Source organism: Muntiacus reevesi, chromosome 21 (genome assembly GCF_963930625.1).
Source record: "Muntiacus reevesi chromosome 21, mMunRee1.1, whole genome shotgun sequence".
In the NCBI taxonomy this organism is placed as follows: Eukaryota; Metazoa; Chordata; class Mammalia; order Artiodactyla; family Cervidae; genus Muntiacus; species Muntiacus reevesi.
This window is the reverse complement of record NC_089269.1, coordinates 12629066-12648928: the sequence shown is the minus strand read 5'-3', so window position 1 is coordinate 12648928 and position 19863 is coordinate 12629066. Positions and strand designations below refer to the sequence as shown.

The following is a 19863-nucleotide window of genomic DNA, read 5'->3' as shown; positions in this document are numbered from 1 at the left end:
CCCCTAGGAAAAATGTGGAATGTTTATCTGAGTTTGTCATTGCATAAGTAAGTTCCTTCCTATTAGATTAAGGGGTGTATCTATCACATAAGGTCTTAATGTTGTAGGCTGACCTTCTGGTCTCTCACATGGATAAACTTGAGTACTCTGATAAACCTCTTGTACTTTGGTTTGAGAAATTTCTGCAATTTGGCAAGAGATTTTTTTGTATAGGCCAGGATTTGGGCCATAAATGTTTGGATATAATAGTAATATCAGATCCAGTATCTAGGAGACCAGAAAATCTTTTACCACTAATTTTGATATTTATATTCGGTCGGGCAAATTTAGATACCAATGATGTCCATAAGGACTGTTTTTGATCTGCACTGCCCAATCCACCCATCCGTACATTATTAGAGGAGTTAATACAAATGTAAGGTAGAAGGAGTAATTGAGTGATTTTATCCCCCTTTTTAAATTGCCATAAAATCTGAGATGACATCATAATTTGAACTTCTCCTTTATAATCTGAATCAATTACTCCAGGGTGAACAGTAATCCCTTTAGAAGTCAAACTAGATCGGCCAAATAAAAGACCGAAGGTTTGTGGGGGCAGGGGCCCAATCCGGTAGGTATTCTAGAGGGGACTGCTTGAGGGTAATGGAGATATCGATGGCAACACTGCCGGCTGTTGAGGGTTTGAGGGAAAAGATGGAATTTGCCCCTGGTTTTTGTTGAAAGGGACCCGGGGGGGTCCCCTGCTTGGAGTTTCCCAGAATAGGTTTTCCTTTAATATCAAATTTAGATTTACAATCTTTGGCCCAATGCATTCCTCTACGGCACCAAGGGCAGACTTTTGGAGGTTTTTTTATTAGCTTTCTTAGGGCAATCCCTTTTTAAATGGTTTTTATCCCCGCGTATAAAACATCTCTCATTTTCCTTTTTAAAGTAAGTAGCCATTGTTTCAGCTACCATTTGCATTTTTTGAGTTTTTGATCCTAGATTGCAACAAGCCTTCAAATAATCAATAATAGTCTCTGTCTCACGAATCGGGGCTACAGCCTTTTGACATTTCCTGATTTGTATTTTCATAAGCAAGTAATTTCTCTAGTTGTCTTTTAGCTTTTTCTCCAATTACAGTACAGGAAATAGCAGTTTCTAATCTAGCTAAAAAATCAGCATAATTTTCACTAGGTCCTTGCAATATTTTAGTGTAGCTACCTGTAGGTTTTTCTTGAGGAGTAATTTTATCTCAAGCTTTAAGGGCCACTGTTTTTAATTGTCGATGCAACAAAGGAGGGCATTGTTTTTGAGCTTTTATAGCGTCAAATTGTCCGGTGTCAGTTAACATTTCAAAAGTAATTTGGTTTTGGGGTAGCGCCAGCTCAAGCGTTTTTGTTAGCATGATCTCTGGCTATATCTTGAAACCACATTGTCCACTGAAGATACTCTCCTGGTTTAAGGAGGGCTTTTATTAAAATTCACCAATCATAGGGAATAAAGGTTTCAATAGACGATGCCATAGCATTTAGAATCTCTCTAGTAAAAGGTGAATGTGGGCCACACATAGTTACAGCCTTTTTCATTTGTTGCATGTGAAAAAGGTTAATACCTTCATATTGAGATATTATTTGCCCTTGAGTGTCAACATTGCTTAAACTGGAAAGGCGGAGAAACCTTCGGTTTCAGAGACTTGCAATTGCAAAGCCAGCAATTCAGAGAGCCTCTGTCGAGAAAGAGGTAGATTATTGTTATTCAGAAAGGTGTTGTAGGTTTTAATGTTAAAAGGTGTCTTAAGGGAGTCATTGCTAGAATCATTAGGTTCTATCAAGGGAGAGACTTTGGGATTTGTGCCCGCTGTCAGGAGAGGAGTGCTTGGAGCAACCAGGGCAGGGTTAGTAGGAAAATTTTGAAATATCTTATATTTTTTTAATTGGGGCTTTTGTAAGTTTTCATCATCTAGTTCATATTCATGTAGTAAGTGTTCTACCTGTTGCCAAATGTCAGGAGGGCTAGAATTACCTTGAAATGGCAGAATCACAGCTTCAATGAGAGCCCATAGGGGCCAGAAATCTATCGGAATATTTTTTTCCCTGTCTGGCAGCTAGTTCAACATTCTCTTTGACCTGATGCCAAATTAAAACTACCTTCATCAGGGAACTGAGGGTTACATTCAACCATTGTCTGAAGGCAAGCCTTTATTTGCCAGCGTTAAAGTGAAAGTCCCTGAAGTTTAAATAAATGATAAAGTGAAGTAGAAATGTGCAGGGACTTTCCAGCCAGTTGACTCACCGACCTTAATAGCCCCTGAGGTCACTCCATCCGAATCTGCCACGTGTACTAGGCCCTGTTCTGGGTGCCACATGTTGGAGTCCTTTAATGGACCGGAACCTGGTGGTCCGGAGTCAACGATAAGAAAGTGAAAGATGGAAAGAGGCTAATACTCCCTGGGTTACGCAGCCGGCCTTCACGCTCCAGAATAAGCCAGAAATAGAGAGAGAAAGACAGACACGGGAACCCAAGTTCTGATGGAGCAAGGGTGCTTTATTGATTTCTGTAAGAGTATATATACCAGTAGCTTCTTTAGATAAAGATCAAGAGACCAGACTTTACAAGTTTACCACGGAAGCAAGGAGCAATAGGGGCCATAAGGCCAAAAGGCGATCCATATCAAAAGAGGGTCGTAAGTAGTTACTTTCCACTGTATGGAAAAACTAATGAAGGAAATACATGGATTTGTCAGTCCTGGGAGAGGCTTGCCTCTCCTCTTAATTCCTGAATATTCAGGAATTAATAAGGATTAGAGGATTCATGACAGCTCTAAAACAGCACACAGGAAGCCTCCTGTTAAATGTTTCCTGACATAGCACCACCTGGGAAGCCCTGGGCTTGTCATATATTGCCTTTATTATATAGGTTCCCTATATGCCTGTTTTTCTGGAGTTTTTTTTTTCTTTTTTTTAAATCAGAAATGGGTGTTGAATTTTGTCAAAAGCTTTTTCTGTATCTGTTGAGATTATCATATAATTTTTATTCTTTAATTTGTTAATATGGTGTATCATGATTTTGTGTATTTTGAAGAATCCTTGCATTACTGTGATAAATCCCACTTGATCATAGTGTATGATCATTTTAATGTGTTGTTGGATTTTGTTTGCTGGTTTTTTGTTGAGGATTTTTGCGTCTTTGTTCATCAGTGATATTGGCCTATAATTTTCTTTTTTTTGTGATAGCTTTGTCTGGTTTAGGTATCAGGGTGGTGGTCTCATAGAACAAATTTGGGAGTGTTTTTCCCTCTGCAATTTTTGGGGAAAGTTTTAGAAGGATAAGTGTTAGCTCTTCTTGAAATATTTGATAGAATTCACCTGTGAAGCCATCTGGTTCTGGACTTTTGTTTGTTGGAAGATTTTTAATTCGTTTCAGTTGCGTTACTTGTGATTGGTCTGTTTATATTTTCTAATTCTTCCTGGTTCAGCCTTGGAAGACTGTCCCTTTCTAAGAATTTGTCTATTTCTTCCAGTTTGTCCATTTTATAGGCATATGGTTGCTCGAGGTAGTCTCTTATGATCCTTTGTATTTCTACAGTGTCAGTAGTGATTTCACCTTTTTCATTTCTAATTTTATTGAGTCCTCTCCCTTCTTTTCTTGAGTCTGGCTAAGGTTTATCAATTTTTTTTTAATAAGAGACAACTCTTACTTTTATTGATGCTGTTGTTTTCTTCATTTCTACTTCATTTATTTCTGCTATGATCTTTATGATTTCATTGCTTTTTACTGACTTTGGATTTTCTTTGTTCTTTTTCTAGTCGCTTTAGGTGTAAGATTAGATTGTTTATGTGAGAGTTTTCTTGTTTCTTAAGGATTGAATTGCTGTAAATTAGAACTGTTTTTGCTGTGTCCCATAGGTTTTTGGTCATTGTTTTTGTTGTCATTTATTTCTATGTATTTTTATTTCCTCTTTAATTTCTGTAGTAATCACTTGGTTATTTAGCAGTGCATTGTTTAGCCTCCATGTTTTTGTATGTTTTATAGTTTTGTCCCTTTGATTAATTTCTATCTCATAGCATTGTGGTCAGAAAAGATGGTTGATACTGTTTCAGTTTTATTAAATCTTCTGAGACTTGATTTCCGACCCAAGATGTAGTCTATCCTGGAGAATGTTCCATGGCACTAGAGAAGAAGTGTATTCACCGCTTTTGGGTGGAATGTCCAAAATTATCAATTAAATCTATCTGGTCTGTTGAGTCTCTTAAAGCTTGTATTTCCTTATTTATTTTGTATGGATGATCTGTCCATTGGTGTAAGGGGGGCGCTAAAGTCCTTCACTATTATTGTGTCACTGTTGATGTCTCCTTTTATGGTTATTAGCATTTGTCATATGTATTGAGGTGCTCCTATGCTGGGTGCATAAATATTTGTAATTGTTATATCTTCTTCTTGATTCGATCCTTGAGGTATGTGTTTTTAATGGAAGGTTAGTAATCTTGGACTTTTCCCTCTATATTCCTTCTGGGTTTCTCTCCTGAGCAGTGGTCAACAGGTTGGGATGGGGTGAAGGTTGAGGCTGCTGAACCATTCCCTAAAGAATCCCAGTTACCTGAGCGGCCCCTTCCTGTTCAGTTGCGTGGACTGGGTCTGTGCTGTGCCAAGTCACCTCAGTCCTGTCTGACTCTCTGCAGCCCCATGGACTGGAGCCTACCAGGCTCCTCTGTCCATGGGGATTCTCCAGGCAAGAATACTGGAGTGGGTGGTCATGCCTCCTTCCAGGGGATCTTTCCCACCCAGGGATCGAACCTGTGTCTCTTGCATCTCCTGCACCAGCAAGTGGGTTCTTTACCACTAGTGCCCCCTGGGAAGCCTGTGGACTGGGAGCCAGACCCAAAAGCATGGTAAAGTCACAGAGTGGGTCAGAGGCAGGAAGGATGGGTATCACTAGTCCAGTTCCCTCATGAAGATGAGAGGACTGAGGTCCATTGGAGGTTAGCAGGTCTCTGGACTTGCACTCCTCTCTATTTCCTCCCTCTGCATTTTAACAAGCAGAGAAAAAGCAGAAGACTCCACAATGAATGTCTTAGATTGAGCGCCATCTGAAGAGGTAAGGAAAAGAAAACACTGTAATTGTGAATTCTGCTTGATATATTCTTTAGAATTTCCAGGGCTGTAAGCAACCCCCCACCATTATTTAATGTGGCTTTTGCTTTATCCTTAACCTCAAACCATTAAAAAAAATTACTTAAGACTGCTTTGTGTCTTAGTTGCAGCATGTGAGGTCTTCTTGCATCATGCAGGATCTGTTGTTGTGGTGCACAAGCTCTCTGGTTGCAGTTCGCGGGGCTCCAGAGATTGTGGGCTTAGTGATTGCAGTATTCAGGCTTAGTTGCTCCATGGCATGGCATCTTAGTTCCTTGACCAGGTAATTGAACCTGTGTCCCTGCATTTCAAGGCAGATTCTTAACCACCAGACCTCCAGGGAAGTCCTGACCTCAAACTATTTTTTAATACTTTCATAGGGTTAAACTAAAAACATCTCTATGTTACATGTATATAATCGCAAGGGATTTGATTGAAGTCATACCTGAATGGTCTAGTGATTTTCTTTTCAATTTAAGTCTGAATTTTGCAATAAAGAGTTCATGATCTGAGCCCCAGTCAGCTCCCGGTCTTGTTTTTGCTGACTGTAAGGAGCTTCTCCATATCTGGCTGCAAAGAATATAATCAATCTGATTTCGGTATTGGCCATTTGGTAATGTTCACGTGTAGAGTAGTCTCTTGTGTTGTTGGAAGAGGGTGTTTGCTGTGACCAGTGCATTTTGCAGAATGTGAAGAAGAACTAAAGCACCTCTTGATAACAGTGAAAGAGGAGACAGACAAAGCTAGCTTAAAACTCAACATTCAGAAAACTAAGACCATGGCATCTGGTCCCATCACTTCATGGTAAATAAATCGGGAAACAGTGGAAAAGTGAATGACTTTGTTTTTTGGGGCTCCAAAATCACTGCAGTTGGTGACTGTAGCCATGAAATTAAAAGATGCTTGTTCCTTGGAAGAAAAGCTATGACCAACCTAGGCAGCATATTAAAAAGCAGAGATATTACTTTGCTGACAAAAGTCCATCTAGTCAAAGCTTTGGTTTTTCCATTAATCATGTGTGGATGTGAGAGTTGGACTATAAAGAAAGCTGAGCAGTGAAGAATTGATGCTTTTGAACTGTGGTGTTGGAGAAGATTCTTGCGAGTCCCTTGGACTGCAAAGAGATCCATGTAGTTCATCCTAAAGGAAATCAGTCCTGAATATTCATTGGAAGGACTGATGCTGAAGCTGAAAGTCCAATACTTTGGCCACCTGATGCAAAGAACTGACTCATTGGAAAAGACCCTGATGCTGGGAAAGATTGAAGGCGGGAGGAGAAGGGGATGACAGGGGATGAGATGATTGGATGTCATCCCTGGCGTGATGGACATGAGTTTGAGCAAGCTCTGGGAATTGGTGATGGACAGGGAAGCCTGGTGTGCTGCAGTCCGTGGAACTGCAAAGAGTTGGACACAACTGAGTGACTGAACTGATGTTGCATGTGTAGATTCATTGAAATAGAACTATATTCAAATTTTTTCCTCTTAAAAATAAATGATCTGGATAGAATCTTCTCTGAATAGATACTGCTGAAAAAGTTTTCTCAAATCTCATCCTGAAGATCATGCACAGTAAATAGGTCAGTTGGCCTTCTCTGTAATTTCACCTCCAGCCAGAGGATCCTAAATGTGGGAAAGAAAAAAAACAGTCTCAAAGAAATGTTGAGAAACCAATTTTTTTTTCCCTTCAGGTGAAATTTACATAAGATAAACGAACCATTTTAAGGAGAACAGTTCAGTGGCATTTAGTACAGTCACAAGATTATGTAGCCACCACCTCTAGCTAGTTCCAAAAAGACAAACCATTTTAAAACAATTATTAGAGTAACCTTTTGTGTTTGTTTTCTTTTTTCATGTTCCTCCTTTTTTGGGAATACTCAAACTAGCTGTCTGACTAGAACTTCGGCAGCAGAGCAGTGATGATAAGGACAGAAAGGATAGGTTAGAACATAGTTTGTTTTATTCTTTTGTGAGGGAGAGGGGAGGGCAGGCAGTGGGCGAGGTCCATCTAAAACAGAGGAGACAGCATTGTTAGTGAAAAATTGCTAAAGCCAGCAGGTCTGTTGTAACTGTTTTGTGATCTTGGGCAAATTTCTGAATTTCTGAACCTTGGTTTCTTGTAAAAGAGGAGGCAGAACTGCATATGCACATTATACCAGAGTCAGTTTTGCTAGTTAATAGTTAAGTGAGGGTGGCCATTATGCAATAGTTAAGTCAGTGTAACCACTGGGAGAAACTGGGTAAAGGGTACGCAGGACTTCGCAGCACTATTTTTGCAACTTCCTGCGAGTCTAGAATTATTTCAAAATAGAAAGCTTAAATTGAAAACAGATGACCACCTGAAACTTGTACATGAATGTTCATAGCAGCATCGTTCATAATAGCCCCAGAGTGGAAACAGTTGAAATGTCCAGCCTCTGCTGAATGGATAAATGAAATGTACATCCACATGATGGAATGTAATTCAGTCATAACAAGCAGTGTAGTACTGATTCATTCTCTAGCGCAAATGAACCTTGAGAACATTTTGCTCAGTTCAGTGAAGGAAATCAGTCAGAAAAGATCACATATTTTAAGACTCCATTTACTGTAGGTGACTACCATTTCCAGGTGGTGTCGTGGTGAAGAATCCACCTGCCAATACAGGAGATGCAAAGAGACGAGGGTTTGATCCCTGGGTTGGGAAGATCCCCTGAATAGGAAATGGCAACCCACTCCAGTATTCTTGCCTGGAACATCCCATGGACAGAGGAGCCTGACAGGCTACAGTCCACGGGGTTGCAAAGAGCTGGACATGACCGAGCTCAAGAGCATGTCAACATGTCTACTGTCCAGGAAATGGCCAGAATAAACAGATCAGTTGTAGATGGAAAGTAGATTAGTTGAGCCACAGACAGGGGTGAGGGGGGCAGTGGAGTGACCCCTACCGGCTCTGGGATGTCTCTGCGGGGAGATGAAAGTGTCCTGGGTTGGATAATGGTGATTGTGGCACAGCTCTGTGAAACTGCTAAAAACCTGCTGAATTTTATTATTTTAAAGGGTGAATTTTATGGCGTGCGAATTATATTTCAATTAAAAAAGCAGTTTTAAAAAGGAGGGGGGATGGTTGAGGTATCCTCTAGTTTCCTTTCCAGTTGCTTTGTTCAGAGGGCACAGTGATGACCCAATTAGAATGGATGTTTCGGAATAGCACACCCTAGTTCTCTTGCCATATTTGCCCTGTGCTGTCACTGTTGATTTCTCAGGACTCACATTCCTCATTATTCTCCAAGGCACAGCTTGTGCAGGGTGGCCATATATATAAACACATATTTATATATTTATATTTTCATAAATGTCAGTGACTGAAGATATTTTAAGGGAATTGCATCACAGAGAAGCGGTACTTAGAATGTGCCCATGTAATGCGGTCCTGACCCTTCCTGGCTGTCCGTGGAGCGCTTTAGCACCCGCTTGAACCCTGGCCCTGAGGGCTGTTCCCTTTTCCTCAGTGGGAGTGCCTCCTTCCACAGCCAGAGGAGTGGCAACCCTGAATCACAGACTCGTAGCCCTCACTTAAAATACATGAGCCAGCTCTCCACCCCCAGTCGTCACTGTCGCATTCTGCAACCATGCCAGGTTCTGTAAAGAGTGCCCGAGTCCTGCACCGGTGGTTATAGAGTAATTCAGCATAAATATCTCACTTAAGGTATTAAGTGAGATATTTAACTTAAGCACTGCGTTAAGTCATTTGCTTGTTAAATGGATGGGGGATTTGGGAAAGTTGCCTCGTTGCTCACTCAGGCAGAATGCATTATGTCAGCTCAGCAGAGCTGGGTTAGATTGGCAGTCAGCCAGTACAGGAGCATGGCCTTTGACAACTTAAGATGTCAGCAGTGTCTTTATTAAAAAAAAAAAAAAATAGCCCAAGCTCTATAAGAAATATCAGTGTCTGCTTCACTGCTCTGGACACCTTCCAGTCTCACAGTGTCTTTACATGGCAACATTTTCAGCCAGGAGGAAGACTTGCGGCTGAGGGGAGGTTGATATTCTGCTTTAACAAAGTGAACCATACATGGCAAAGAGAAACATAAGTGTGTTTTATAGCAGCTACTGCGGTCACATGTTGGATAGAGAGAGATGCAGAAACCATGGTACACATGCTAGGGGAAATGGCTCCATGCAACATCGATCAGCGACATTCCCGACCTCAGTAAGGGGGCTTCCCTGGTGCCCTAGAGGTAAAGAATCCGCCTACCAGTGCAGGGGGTGCAGAAGATGTGGGTTCAATCCCTGGGTCGGGAAGATCCCCTGGAGGAGGAAATGGCAACCCACTCCAGTATTCTTGCCTGGAAAATTCCATGGATAGAGAAGTCTGGTGGGCTACATCCATGGAGTCACGAAGAGTTGGACTCGACTAGAGATTGAGCGTGCATGCAGACCTCAGTGACGTCCTTACTTCATAAAAGGGCATACGGAGACCCAAGAGGTTCGGTCGCATGACCAGGGTCCCAGAGATTCTGGCTGGGGGAGCCAGAGTTAGCAGTGAGCCCTCCACTCCGGTCCACTGCCCAGGGTTTTAGAATCTGCAGGCTGCAGGTGACACTCTTCCTGAGAGTGATCTGAACTCAGCGGATGTTTATTATATCCCATATCTAAAGATGTGTGAGTTTACAGCCACAGATTTGTGGATCCGGCTCATAGGGCAGCCACGCATGGCTGCACAGACTGGATTGCACAAACCCAGGGGGTGCTGACGTGCACATGTAGTTGTCTGAACGGTACCTTTGTATTTGGACTGTGTACCAGCTTACATCTGTGTGGACTGGCTCTGGTTACGGGATTGAGTTAGTGGCTCAGTGATGTCAGGGCAGCCTCTTGGTGGTTCTCTCTGTCTTTCCCCCTCAGATGTGAAGCTGCCCTAAGCTTGTCATCATGTGTCAATATCTAAGCAGAAAGGAAGGGATGGCTAAAACAAAAGTGTTCTGTTCAAACCTTTCTCTTCCTGAGGGTAAAAGGTTTCCCTAATATCTGATTGCCCAAGGATGGGTCACATGGCCACATCTAAACCAACCTTGACACAAGAACATACTCACCACTCTTAAGCTTGTGAAAGCAAGGCTCTGCCAGCAGGCATAGGGGTAATGGGAATATGACAAGTGGGATCTGCCAAAGATTGTTACATTGAAGATGGAATGATACATTTTAATGTATGTGATGCTGCTGAAGGGACAAATGAATATCTTAAAGCATGCAGAAAAGACAGATCATAGATCATTGGAAGTGGACAAATTTACTTCAGATTTACTTCCCCTGATGATGTTTCACTGCCTAAGTTAGTAACTTTTCTGGATTTCCCTGACTGATTGAGAAATATGTCTTTTACCTACAGGAAGTGTAAGCTCTTACCATTACTATCTCAGCAGTTTTCTAGATTTTTCATTAATCGGTTCAGGCAGTCGGGGAATTATTTTGTTTTCTGGGTAAGCAATTTGAGGCACGTGGATCCCTCTGTTTCCAGGATAGAGGAAGGAAGAACAGATTTCTCCAGATACAAAGTCACAAAGTGACAACCAAAGCAGTTTCTAAAATGTACAACTTGTGAATCAGGAAATTCCAGATTAGCGGATGCAGAAATATAAATGATACAGTTCTTGCCCTTTAGGGATTCACAGTTCACGGTTCACTGCAGCTGTTTGTGCCTGCAGCCCGCCAGGCTCCCCTGGCCATGGGATTCTCCAGGCAAGAATACTGGAGTGGGTTGCCATTTCCTCCTCCAGAATCTTCCTGACCCAGGGATTGAACCACCATCTCTTGCATCTCCTGCACTGGCAGGTGGATTTTTTAACCACCCGCACAACCTGGGACGCCTGTGTTAATTAAATGGCGCAAAGTTATAGAGTCACCCAACGAACACTGAAAATTATTGATTCATGTCACGGAAGCAAGGGAGGCCAGGAGCCCAGGCCAGGGGATGAAGCCATGGGGAGGGTGAATCACTCCTTTGATAACATGAGAGTACCTTCTGGGGATAGAGGGAAGCAGTGAGTAACGAGGTGTGTGGTTCAGACTGTATCTGTTCCATCGTGCATTTCCTAGCATCACGGGGGCATTGTGAGTCTCTGCTCCAGAGAAGGTGTTATTGCCAAAGAGTAGTCTTGGGCATATCCCTAAAGAAGTTTCTAGTGTTATATATGATACAGTATTCTGGAAAAAAAAAAAAATGTGGATCTTTGCTGTATCCCTTGCTGGGAGAAAAAGGAAAATTCCATTGATAAGGTTTGCTTTTAAAGACATCAGGAGACTTTTCCCATGGTGAAGGACCTTCCCCATTCCACCTGCCCTCTGCCAAGCTAACAGAGAAGAAAACAGTGAGATTTCTAAAATGTGTGACCTTGGCAGTATAAAGCGTCTTTGGAACTGGAGTTCTCTTGGGTGAGGCAGTGTCCATGATTTCTTTCCGTTTTTCCCAAGTGGGAAGAGGCTGAGAAGACTGGGTAGAAGAAATGACTGGGGAAGGGAGTGGCCTGCAGCCTTCTTTGAAGGAAAGAGGGTTAGTCTAGATGCCATAAATGATAGATATTCCTCCTTCACCTCCACAGAGGTGACCTCGTAGGAACAGAGCTGTTATTCCCATCCTGTCCATTCCTAGCCACTCCCTCCCTGGTGCCCAGCCTTGCTTAGGGTTCTGATGGGGAGGTGAAGCCAGTGTCTGGAGTTTCAGCGTCTCACTTGCATTACTGGCCCTGAGGTTATGGAAGGAAAAGCCATGCAAGCTGTGAGTGTAGGAGCTGCTCCCTGCCATGGAGCCCTCATGGGCTAGATCTGCCGGGGAGGATGATCAGGGTCACAGACCCAGAGAGGACAGGGTTGACCAGCGAGCAATCCCATCTTCTCCCAGGCCACCTGGCTGCAGAGCGCGGTGGACAGAGTGGTTTCCTGGGATTGGGGTTTATGTCAAACTTGTATATTAGAGCAACTAGAAATGTTACTTTCGTAGTTAAAGGCAAGCAGATTTAGAAAAGAAACATCTCTAGAAAGTTTAAGGTGTAAAACCATCAAATATAAATAGGTGAACTAAAAAGGTACATTCACAACTATAGGAATGTGTATCTTGTCTCTTCTTAACCCAACAGGGCCGATGCCTGGTGGTAGATCCTGTACTTCTCTGTTCTCTATGCTTAAGAATTCTGTGCAGTTTTGCTACTCATTAGTTTCCAAAAGCCCTTAGGATCTGGAGTTCATCTAGTCTGCTGATCTCATGGTTCTTAGAGAAACAGTTTTTTTTCTCCTATTTCCATGTCATGAGGGCCCTGCAAGGACAATCTCAACTGCCTTACCCTCTGTAGCTTTGCCCCTGGGAGAAGAAGGACGTTATCTTTTGTTATTTCTCTAGACCTAGCTGAGTGGTGGTGAGTGCTTGGAGCTGGATTGGGCCAGGCCATGGTTTTTTTTTGTCTGCCGGTTTGTTTTTAATTAGTTTTTACTGGAGTGTACTTGATTGACCATGTTGTGAGTTGAATCCGTTCACCAGATATCCTCTGTTCTTAGATTCTGCTCCCGTACAGGTCATTGCAGAGTGTTGAGTAGGGTTCCCTGTGCTGTACGGGACGCCCTCAGTGGTTATACGTTGGTGGTGGTCAGTCTCTAAGTCATGTCTGACTCTTTTGCTCCCAGTATTCCCCCCTTCTGTCCATAGATTGTTTTCTACATCTGTGGCTCTATTTCTGTTTTGTAAATAGGTTCATTTGTACCGTTTCTTTAGATTCCATATACGAGTGCTGTCATCTGATATTTGTCTTACAGCGACTTACTTCACTCAGAGACAATTTCTAGGTCCCTCCCTGTTGCCACAAATGAAATTATTTCTTTTTTTTTTTGCTTGACTAAAATTCCATTGTATATATGCACCATATTGTCTTCATCCATTTCGCTGTCGATGGACATTTAAGTTGCTTCCATATCCTGGCTCTTGTAAACGGTGCTGCAGTGAACATTGGGCTGCATGTATCTTTTCAAATTATGGTTTTCTCCAGATATATGCCCAAGAGTGGGGCTGCTGAATCATAACAGTAGCTCTATCTTTAGTTTTTTAAGAAACCGCCATACTGTTCTCCATAGTATGTACCAATTTACATTCCCACCAACAGAGTAAGAGGGTTCCCTTTTGTCCATATCCTCTCCAGCATTCGTTGTTTGTAGATATTTTGACAATGGCCATTGTGGCCTGCGTGAGGTGATTCCTCATCGTCGCTCTGGTCCTTTCTCTAATAATTAGTGATGTTTAGTATCTCATGTGACTGTTGGCTATCGGTATGTCCTCTTTGGAGAAATGTCTATTTAAGTCTTTTGCCCATTGTTTGATTGGGTTTTTTGTTTGTTTGTTTTTTGATATTGGGTTGCATGAACTGTTTGTATATTTTGGAAATTAATCCTTCTTTTTGTTTTCTTCACGGTTTATCTGCTGTGCAAAAACTTTAAATTTTAATTAGGTCCCATTTGTTTGTTTTTGTTTTCATTACTTTAGGAGGTGGATCAAAAAAGATATTGCTGTGATTTATGTCAGTGAGTGCTTTGCCTATCTTTTCTTCTAAAAATTTTTTAGTACTGGGCCTTACAATTAGGTCTTTAATCCATTTTGAGTTTATTTTTATGTATGGTGTTAGGAAATGTTCTAATTTTATTATCTTACATGTAGCTGTCCTGTTTTCTCTATACCGCTTATTTCTTCTTTGTGATAGATTAGCTGACTATAGGTGCGTGGGTTTATCTCTGGGCCTTCTATACTGTTTCATTGGCCTTTATTTCTGTTTTTGTGCCAATATCATATTGTTTTGATTTTTTGGTTACTGTAGCTTTTTAGTATAGTCTGAAGTCAGGGAGCCTGATTTCTGCAGCTCTTATTTTTCTTTCTCAATATTGCTTTGGCTATCTTGAGAAAAAAGAATGAAACTGGAGGAATCAACCTCCACATGAAAAGCACATGTAAAGATGCTCAACATCACTCATTATTAGAGAAATGCAAACCAGAACCACAGTTCTCATGCTGGTCAGAATGGCTGTCATCAGAAAGTCTACAATCAATAAATGCTGGAGAGGGTGTGGAGAAAAGGGAACCCTCTTACACTGTTGGTGGGAATGCAAACTGGTACAGCCGCTGTGGAGAACAGTGTGGAGATTCCTTAAAAAGCTGAGAATAGAACTGCCATATGACCCAGCAATCCCACCCCTGGACGTATACCCCCGAGGAAACCAGAATTGAAAGAGACACATGTACTCCAATGTTCACTGCAGTACTGTTTACTATAGCTGGTACATGGAAGCAACCTAGATGTCCATCAGCAGATGAGTGGATAGGGAAGTTGTGGTGCATATACACAACGGAGTATTACTCAGCTGTAAGAAGGAATGCATTTGAGTCAGTTCTAATGAGGTGGATGAAACTGGAGCCTATACAGAGTGAAGTAAGTCAGAAAGAGAAAAACAAATACTGTATATTAATGCATATATATGGAATTTAGAAAGACGATAATGCTGATCCAACATGCAAGGCAGCAAAAGAGACACAGATGTAAAGAACAGACTTTTGGATTCTGTGGGGGAAGGTGAGAGTGGGATGACCTGAGAGAATAGCATTGAAACATGTATATTAACATATGTAAAATGCATGACCAGTGCAAGTTTGATGCATAAAGCAGGGCACCCAAAGCCAGTGCTCTGGGGCAACCCAGCAGGATAGGCTGGGGAGGGAGGGGGGAGGGGAGCTCAGGATAGAGGCCACATGTATATCCATGGCTGATTCGTGTTGATGTATGGCAACAACCATCAAAATATTGTAATTACCCTCCAATTAAAATAAATATATTTTTTAAAAAGATGGCTTTAGCTATTCAAGGTCTTTTATGTTTCCATACAAATTGTAAAAAATTTTTGTCATAATTCTGTGAAAAATGCTATTGGTAATTTGACAGGGACTGCATTGAATCTGTAGATTACTTTGGGTAGTATAGGCATTTTCACAATATTGATTCTTCCAATCCAAGAACATGGCATATCCATCTGTGTGTGTCATCTTTGGTTTCCTTTATCGGAATCTTGTAGTTTTCTGGGTACAGGTCTTTATTTCCTTAGTAGGTTTATTCCTGGGTAATTTATTCTTTTTGATGTGATGGTAAATGGGATTTTTTCCTTTAATGTCTCTTTTCTGATCTTTCATTGTTAGTGTATAGAAATGCAATAGATTTTCTGCATGTTAATCTTGTATCTTTCAACTTGATCAAATTCATTAATGAGTTCTAGTAGTTTTTTGGTAGATCTTTAGGATTTTCTACGTATAGTATCATGCCATCTGTAAGCAGTGAAAGTTTTACTTCTTTTTCAATTTACATTCCTTTTATTTCTTTTTCTCCTCTGATTTCTGTGGCTAGGACTTCCAAAGCTATATTAAACAGCTTTGTGTGGACATCCTTGTCTTGTTCCTGATCCTAGAGGAAGTGCTTTCAGTTTTTACTTTCTACCATTGAGAATGACATTTGCTGTGGGTTTGTCATATATGGCCTTTATTATGTTGAAGGCCAGGTCCTGTTGGCTGAGAGCTGAACAATAGATAATCCGCTGGCTGAGGCTGATTCCGGCCAGCAACAGGAAGTTCCACTTCATGTCCTACTTTAAAGCTCTTTGGCAGGAATACAGAGTAAACTTTTCGTTTGTATACTGGTTAAACTTTAAGGATCAGTACCTGTTTGGGGAATTGAAGTGAGCATGGGCAGGTACAAAGAAACCGCACTTTGCCCAGCAGGTTCTATACTGTCTGTCTCAACACTTATAATGCATAGCCATAATTCAAAGCTGGAATCTCAGGGAATGGCTAACACTGATGGAAAATACATACACATCTAGTATAGAACCCACTTGTATCAATATAAACATGGAGAATCTTAAGTTGAGGGGTATCTTTGTAGTCCAGAGGTCTGGACTCAATCCTAGTTCTACCTCTTTGCAGTATGACTTTGAAATGTTACCTAAACATTTTTAAATATCTTTTCTTCTGTAAAATTGAAATATCAGGCTTACTTATCTCCATGGGTGGTTATGAGAAGCATAATGAGGGGATGTATATGAACTGATAAGCATTAATAGTTGCTAACAATCATATAGTTCCTATGGAACATGATTTCTTGAGTCTTACTATATCCCTAGAACTGTGAGTTACAATTGATTCTTTTTTCTGGGTTCCTCAAAGTATGAACAGGTTGTTGGAATCAGCCAGTTTTGTAAAAGATGTCTCAATCTCTCACTTGTCTATTTGTTCAACAGTGTGCCATGTAAGAAGTGTGTGGTGGTTGGTAATGGAGGAATTTTGAAGAATAAGACATTAGGAGAAAAAATTGACTCATATGATATAATAATAAGGTAAATATGTTTTCTATTTGCTAACATGGAACTGTTTTAAAAGAACATAGTTTCCTGCTTTAGTATGACGATTTTTAAAAGGAAGTGGAGTTGCTTTAGTATGTTTAAGTACGTTACATATTACTCAAGTTGTTGGCTGGAGTAGACTTAGATTTCGGGTCATTCATTTAGTGAATATTTATGAAATCCCCTGAACATTCTGGGCACAGTTCTAGCCCTAGGGGGCTATTGCAGTGAATAAGAATAATGTTCTTTCTCCTTGTGGAGCTTACATTCTAATGGGAAGAAGAAAACAGTAATTAACAAAAGAAATATAATAAATGTCAGGTAAACAGTCAAAATAATCAAGAATGAATAAATGAATGGTTTTGAATGGATGGCAATGCTAAGGCAGAGACATCTTAAACTGGACCTAAGTGACCACACAGTACTGGCCATATGAAGACTCGGGAAGAGCAATGCAGGCAGAGAAAATGTTGACTGAAGGTCCTCCGGAAGGTATGATGCTGGGTTTGAGAGCAGCAAAAAAGAAACCCAGTGAGGTTAGAGGACAGCAGGCTGGGGAGAGGGGTGCAATCGGCAGCTGAAGATATTGTTAAGGAGTGGGCTTTGTAGGATTTTGTCAGCTAGGATTTGGGCTCGTGTTTTAAGTATAACAGAAAAGTTTTGAAAATCATTCAACAAGAATGCAACTCTGATTATGTCTTTTTTTTAAAAAAATTTATGACTGCACTGGGCCCTTGTTGCTGCACGCAGGCTTTCTCTAGTTGCAGTGAGCAGGGGCTACCCTTGAGCTGCGCTGCGCGTGTTTCTCGTTGAGACGGCTTCTTTTGTTGTGGAGCACAGGCTCTAAAGTGTGCAGGTTCAGCAGTTGGGATGCATGGGCTTAGTTGCCTCATGGCATGTGGGATCTTCCCAGAGCAGGGATCAAACCCGTGTCCGCTGCATTAGCAGGCAGATTCTTAACCACTGGACCACCAGGGAAGCCCTGGTTTTATCTTTAAAATACCCCGGTGCTGGTATGGACAATAAAACTTGAAGGACAAGAGTGGAAATGAAGAGTTCAGTCAGGTTGCTGCATTTGGGTAGAGAATAGGATTGTCGTGGCAGGGACAGAGGCAAGGGACTAGATTGAGGCATGTATTAGAGTTACAGTTATCAGGATCTGCTTTTTATTAGATGTGAGCAGAGGTGGGAATAAAGGAATACAGGATACTTCCAGGTTTTCGGCTTAATAGACTGGCTGGATAGTGATACCGTTCATGGAGTTGGGGAAGACTAGGGTAGGAACAGGTTTAGGGGAGAATCAAGATTTTGGTATGAACGTACCACGTTTGAGATGCTTATTAGATTTATAGTATATAAATCAAGTAGGCAGTTAGATAGAGAGGTTAAATCTTAAGTTGTATTTAGACCATGGACTGGGTGAGATTTCCCAGGAGCAGACAGAGAGGGCTCAGGCCTGAGCTTTGAAGTACTTAAAAGTTAAAGGTTGTGCAAAGAGAAAGGAGTAAAGGAGAGGATCTGCCGCCGAAGTAGGAAGAAAGTCAGGAAAAGGTGATCATAAACGCCAAGCCAACACAATGTTGTAAGACAGGGAGGTTTCAACCATGACAGATGCTGGTGAGAGGTCCTGTAAGGTGGGGACAGAGTTCACATTGGACTGGCAAGTTGGAACTCACTGATGCTCTTGACAGAAGACTTGGAGGCTCCATGATGGTGCAACCTTGGGCAAGTGGAGCGGTTTGAGGGAATAACAGGCGAGAAAGCAGAGAAACTAGTAAACTAGTATAAACCACTCTGGAGAAATTTCACTGTGGAGTTGAGACATAAGATGGTCACTGGAGATAATTCTGGGCTCCTAAAGGAGATTTTCTGTTTTGTTTCTTTTTATAAAGATAGGAGATTCTAAAACATTAGTAAACTGATGGAAATGAATAAAAAGATTGGCATGGTAACGAAAGACGGCTTGGGACCCGGAGCACAGCATGGTTATCTCTGCAGGGGAAGGGAAAGTTGGGGTTGTGGTCACAACCTAGTCCCATAGGTTGTGGGTCCCACAGACCCACATAGAGAGTCCCATAGACCTAGTGGTGGGTCATGAACTGTGTATGTGTTGGGAATGGCTGTGAGCAGTCTTCTGAAGAGAGGGGAAACTTCCTGCTGAGCAATGCATTAGGATGGCCTGGCAGTGCTTGTGCGTTTTGCTGGGTTACAAGTTGCCAAGGGTTTCTGCACAGTATGGTCACTGCATTTTCTGGCGGTTATCCATTTTGAGGAAGCTGTGAAGATTTATCCACAAAACAGTGTTCAAGCACTCACAGATTTCTTTGTAATGGTGTAAAATCTGGTTCCCTAGGACCACACCGGGCCCTTGTGGGAAAATGCCCCTGGCAAGATATTATGAAAGTTAACTCAGGTGTTATTAAGGCTGCTTTATATTACACAGTGCCACAGGGTCAGACAGTATTTGTCTCCTAGGGGACACTGTTTTGGCAACAAAGCATTCCTTTTCATAGCACACCTTCATGGTGTGTGCATAAATAGTGCACGTCTAACCTTGGCTTATTTTGAGCATCTGCAAATCCAACACTGGATCATTTGTGGTTCTTTCATTCATCCCAGCAATAGTTACTCTTGGTTATGCCTAGGTATAAATATAGCAGTTTTGTTGTTTCTTTACTTCAGAGCGCATCAATTTTGATGGGTCTTCAAATCAGCTTGACTCTTGCCTGTTAGTCACTTAGGCACACATCCGCATGCTCCATGATGGTGCAATCTTGGGCAAGTAACTTTATCTCTATGGATGTCAGGGCCCTTATCTACAAGCACTCAGGGTTTTATCGAGATGTCCTCCAAGGTCTGTTTTGAGTATTCTGGGGTTTTATGCTCCCATTTGTTTCATTTTGTCTTCAGTTTTTCTGGAGGTAAGAAGGAACTATTAGTGGCCCCACAGTTAATTTTCAAACACAAATGTTTGATCAAGCAGCTGTTTCAGGAAGGGGAGTTATTTCCTTAGCTGTGAAAGACTTGATGGATTGCCACATGGCTTTAGAGCCCAGCTACGTGGCTGACAACGTTTGTCTGGCTCTGAAATCTCTGAGAACTGTGATGGAAATGACCCTGACTGCTCTTCGTCTACATGTTTTGTGTGTTTACTACCCACAGAATGAATAATGGTCCTGTTTTAGGACATGAAGAGGAAGTTGGAAGAAGGACTACCTTCCGACTTTTTTATCCAGAATCTGTTTTTTCAGATCCTGATCACAATGACCCTAATACTACGGTGATTCTCACTGCTTTTAAGCCTCTTGATTTAAAGTGGCTGTGGGAATTGTTGACAGGTGGCAAAATAGTAAGT

The 19863-nt window shown here is 41.6% G+C and overlaps 1 protein-coding gene across 8 annotated transcripts in view; it reads left to right on the top strand.

Moving 5' to 3' along the window:
* Window positions 1-19863, top strand: part of ST3GAL6 (ST3 beta-galactoside alpha-2,3-sialyltransferase 6) — an 84098-nt gene that overhangs the window by 55658 nt on the left and 8577 nt on the right. For all 8 annotated transcript variants that reach the window (XM_065913594.1, XM_065913592.1, XM_065913589.1 and 5 more), the window contains 2 exons: window positions 16407-16502; window positions 19671-19857. In XM_065913594.1, the coding sequence (XP_065769666.1) occupies window positions 16407-16502; window positions 19671-19857 (283 nt within the window). The remainder of the gene's footprint in view (window positions 1-16406; window positions 16503-19670; window positions 19858-19863) is intronic.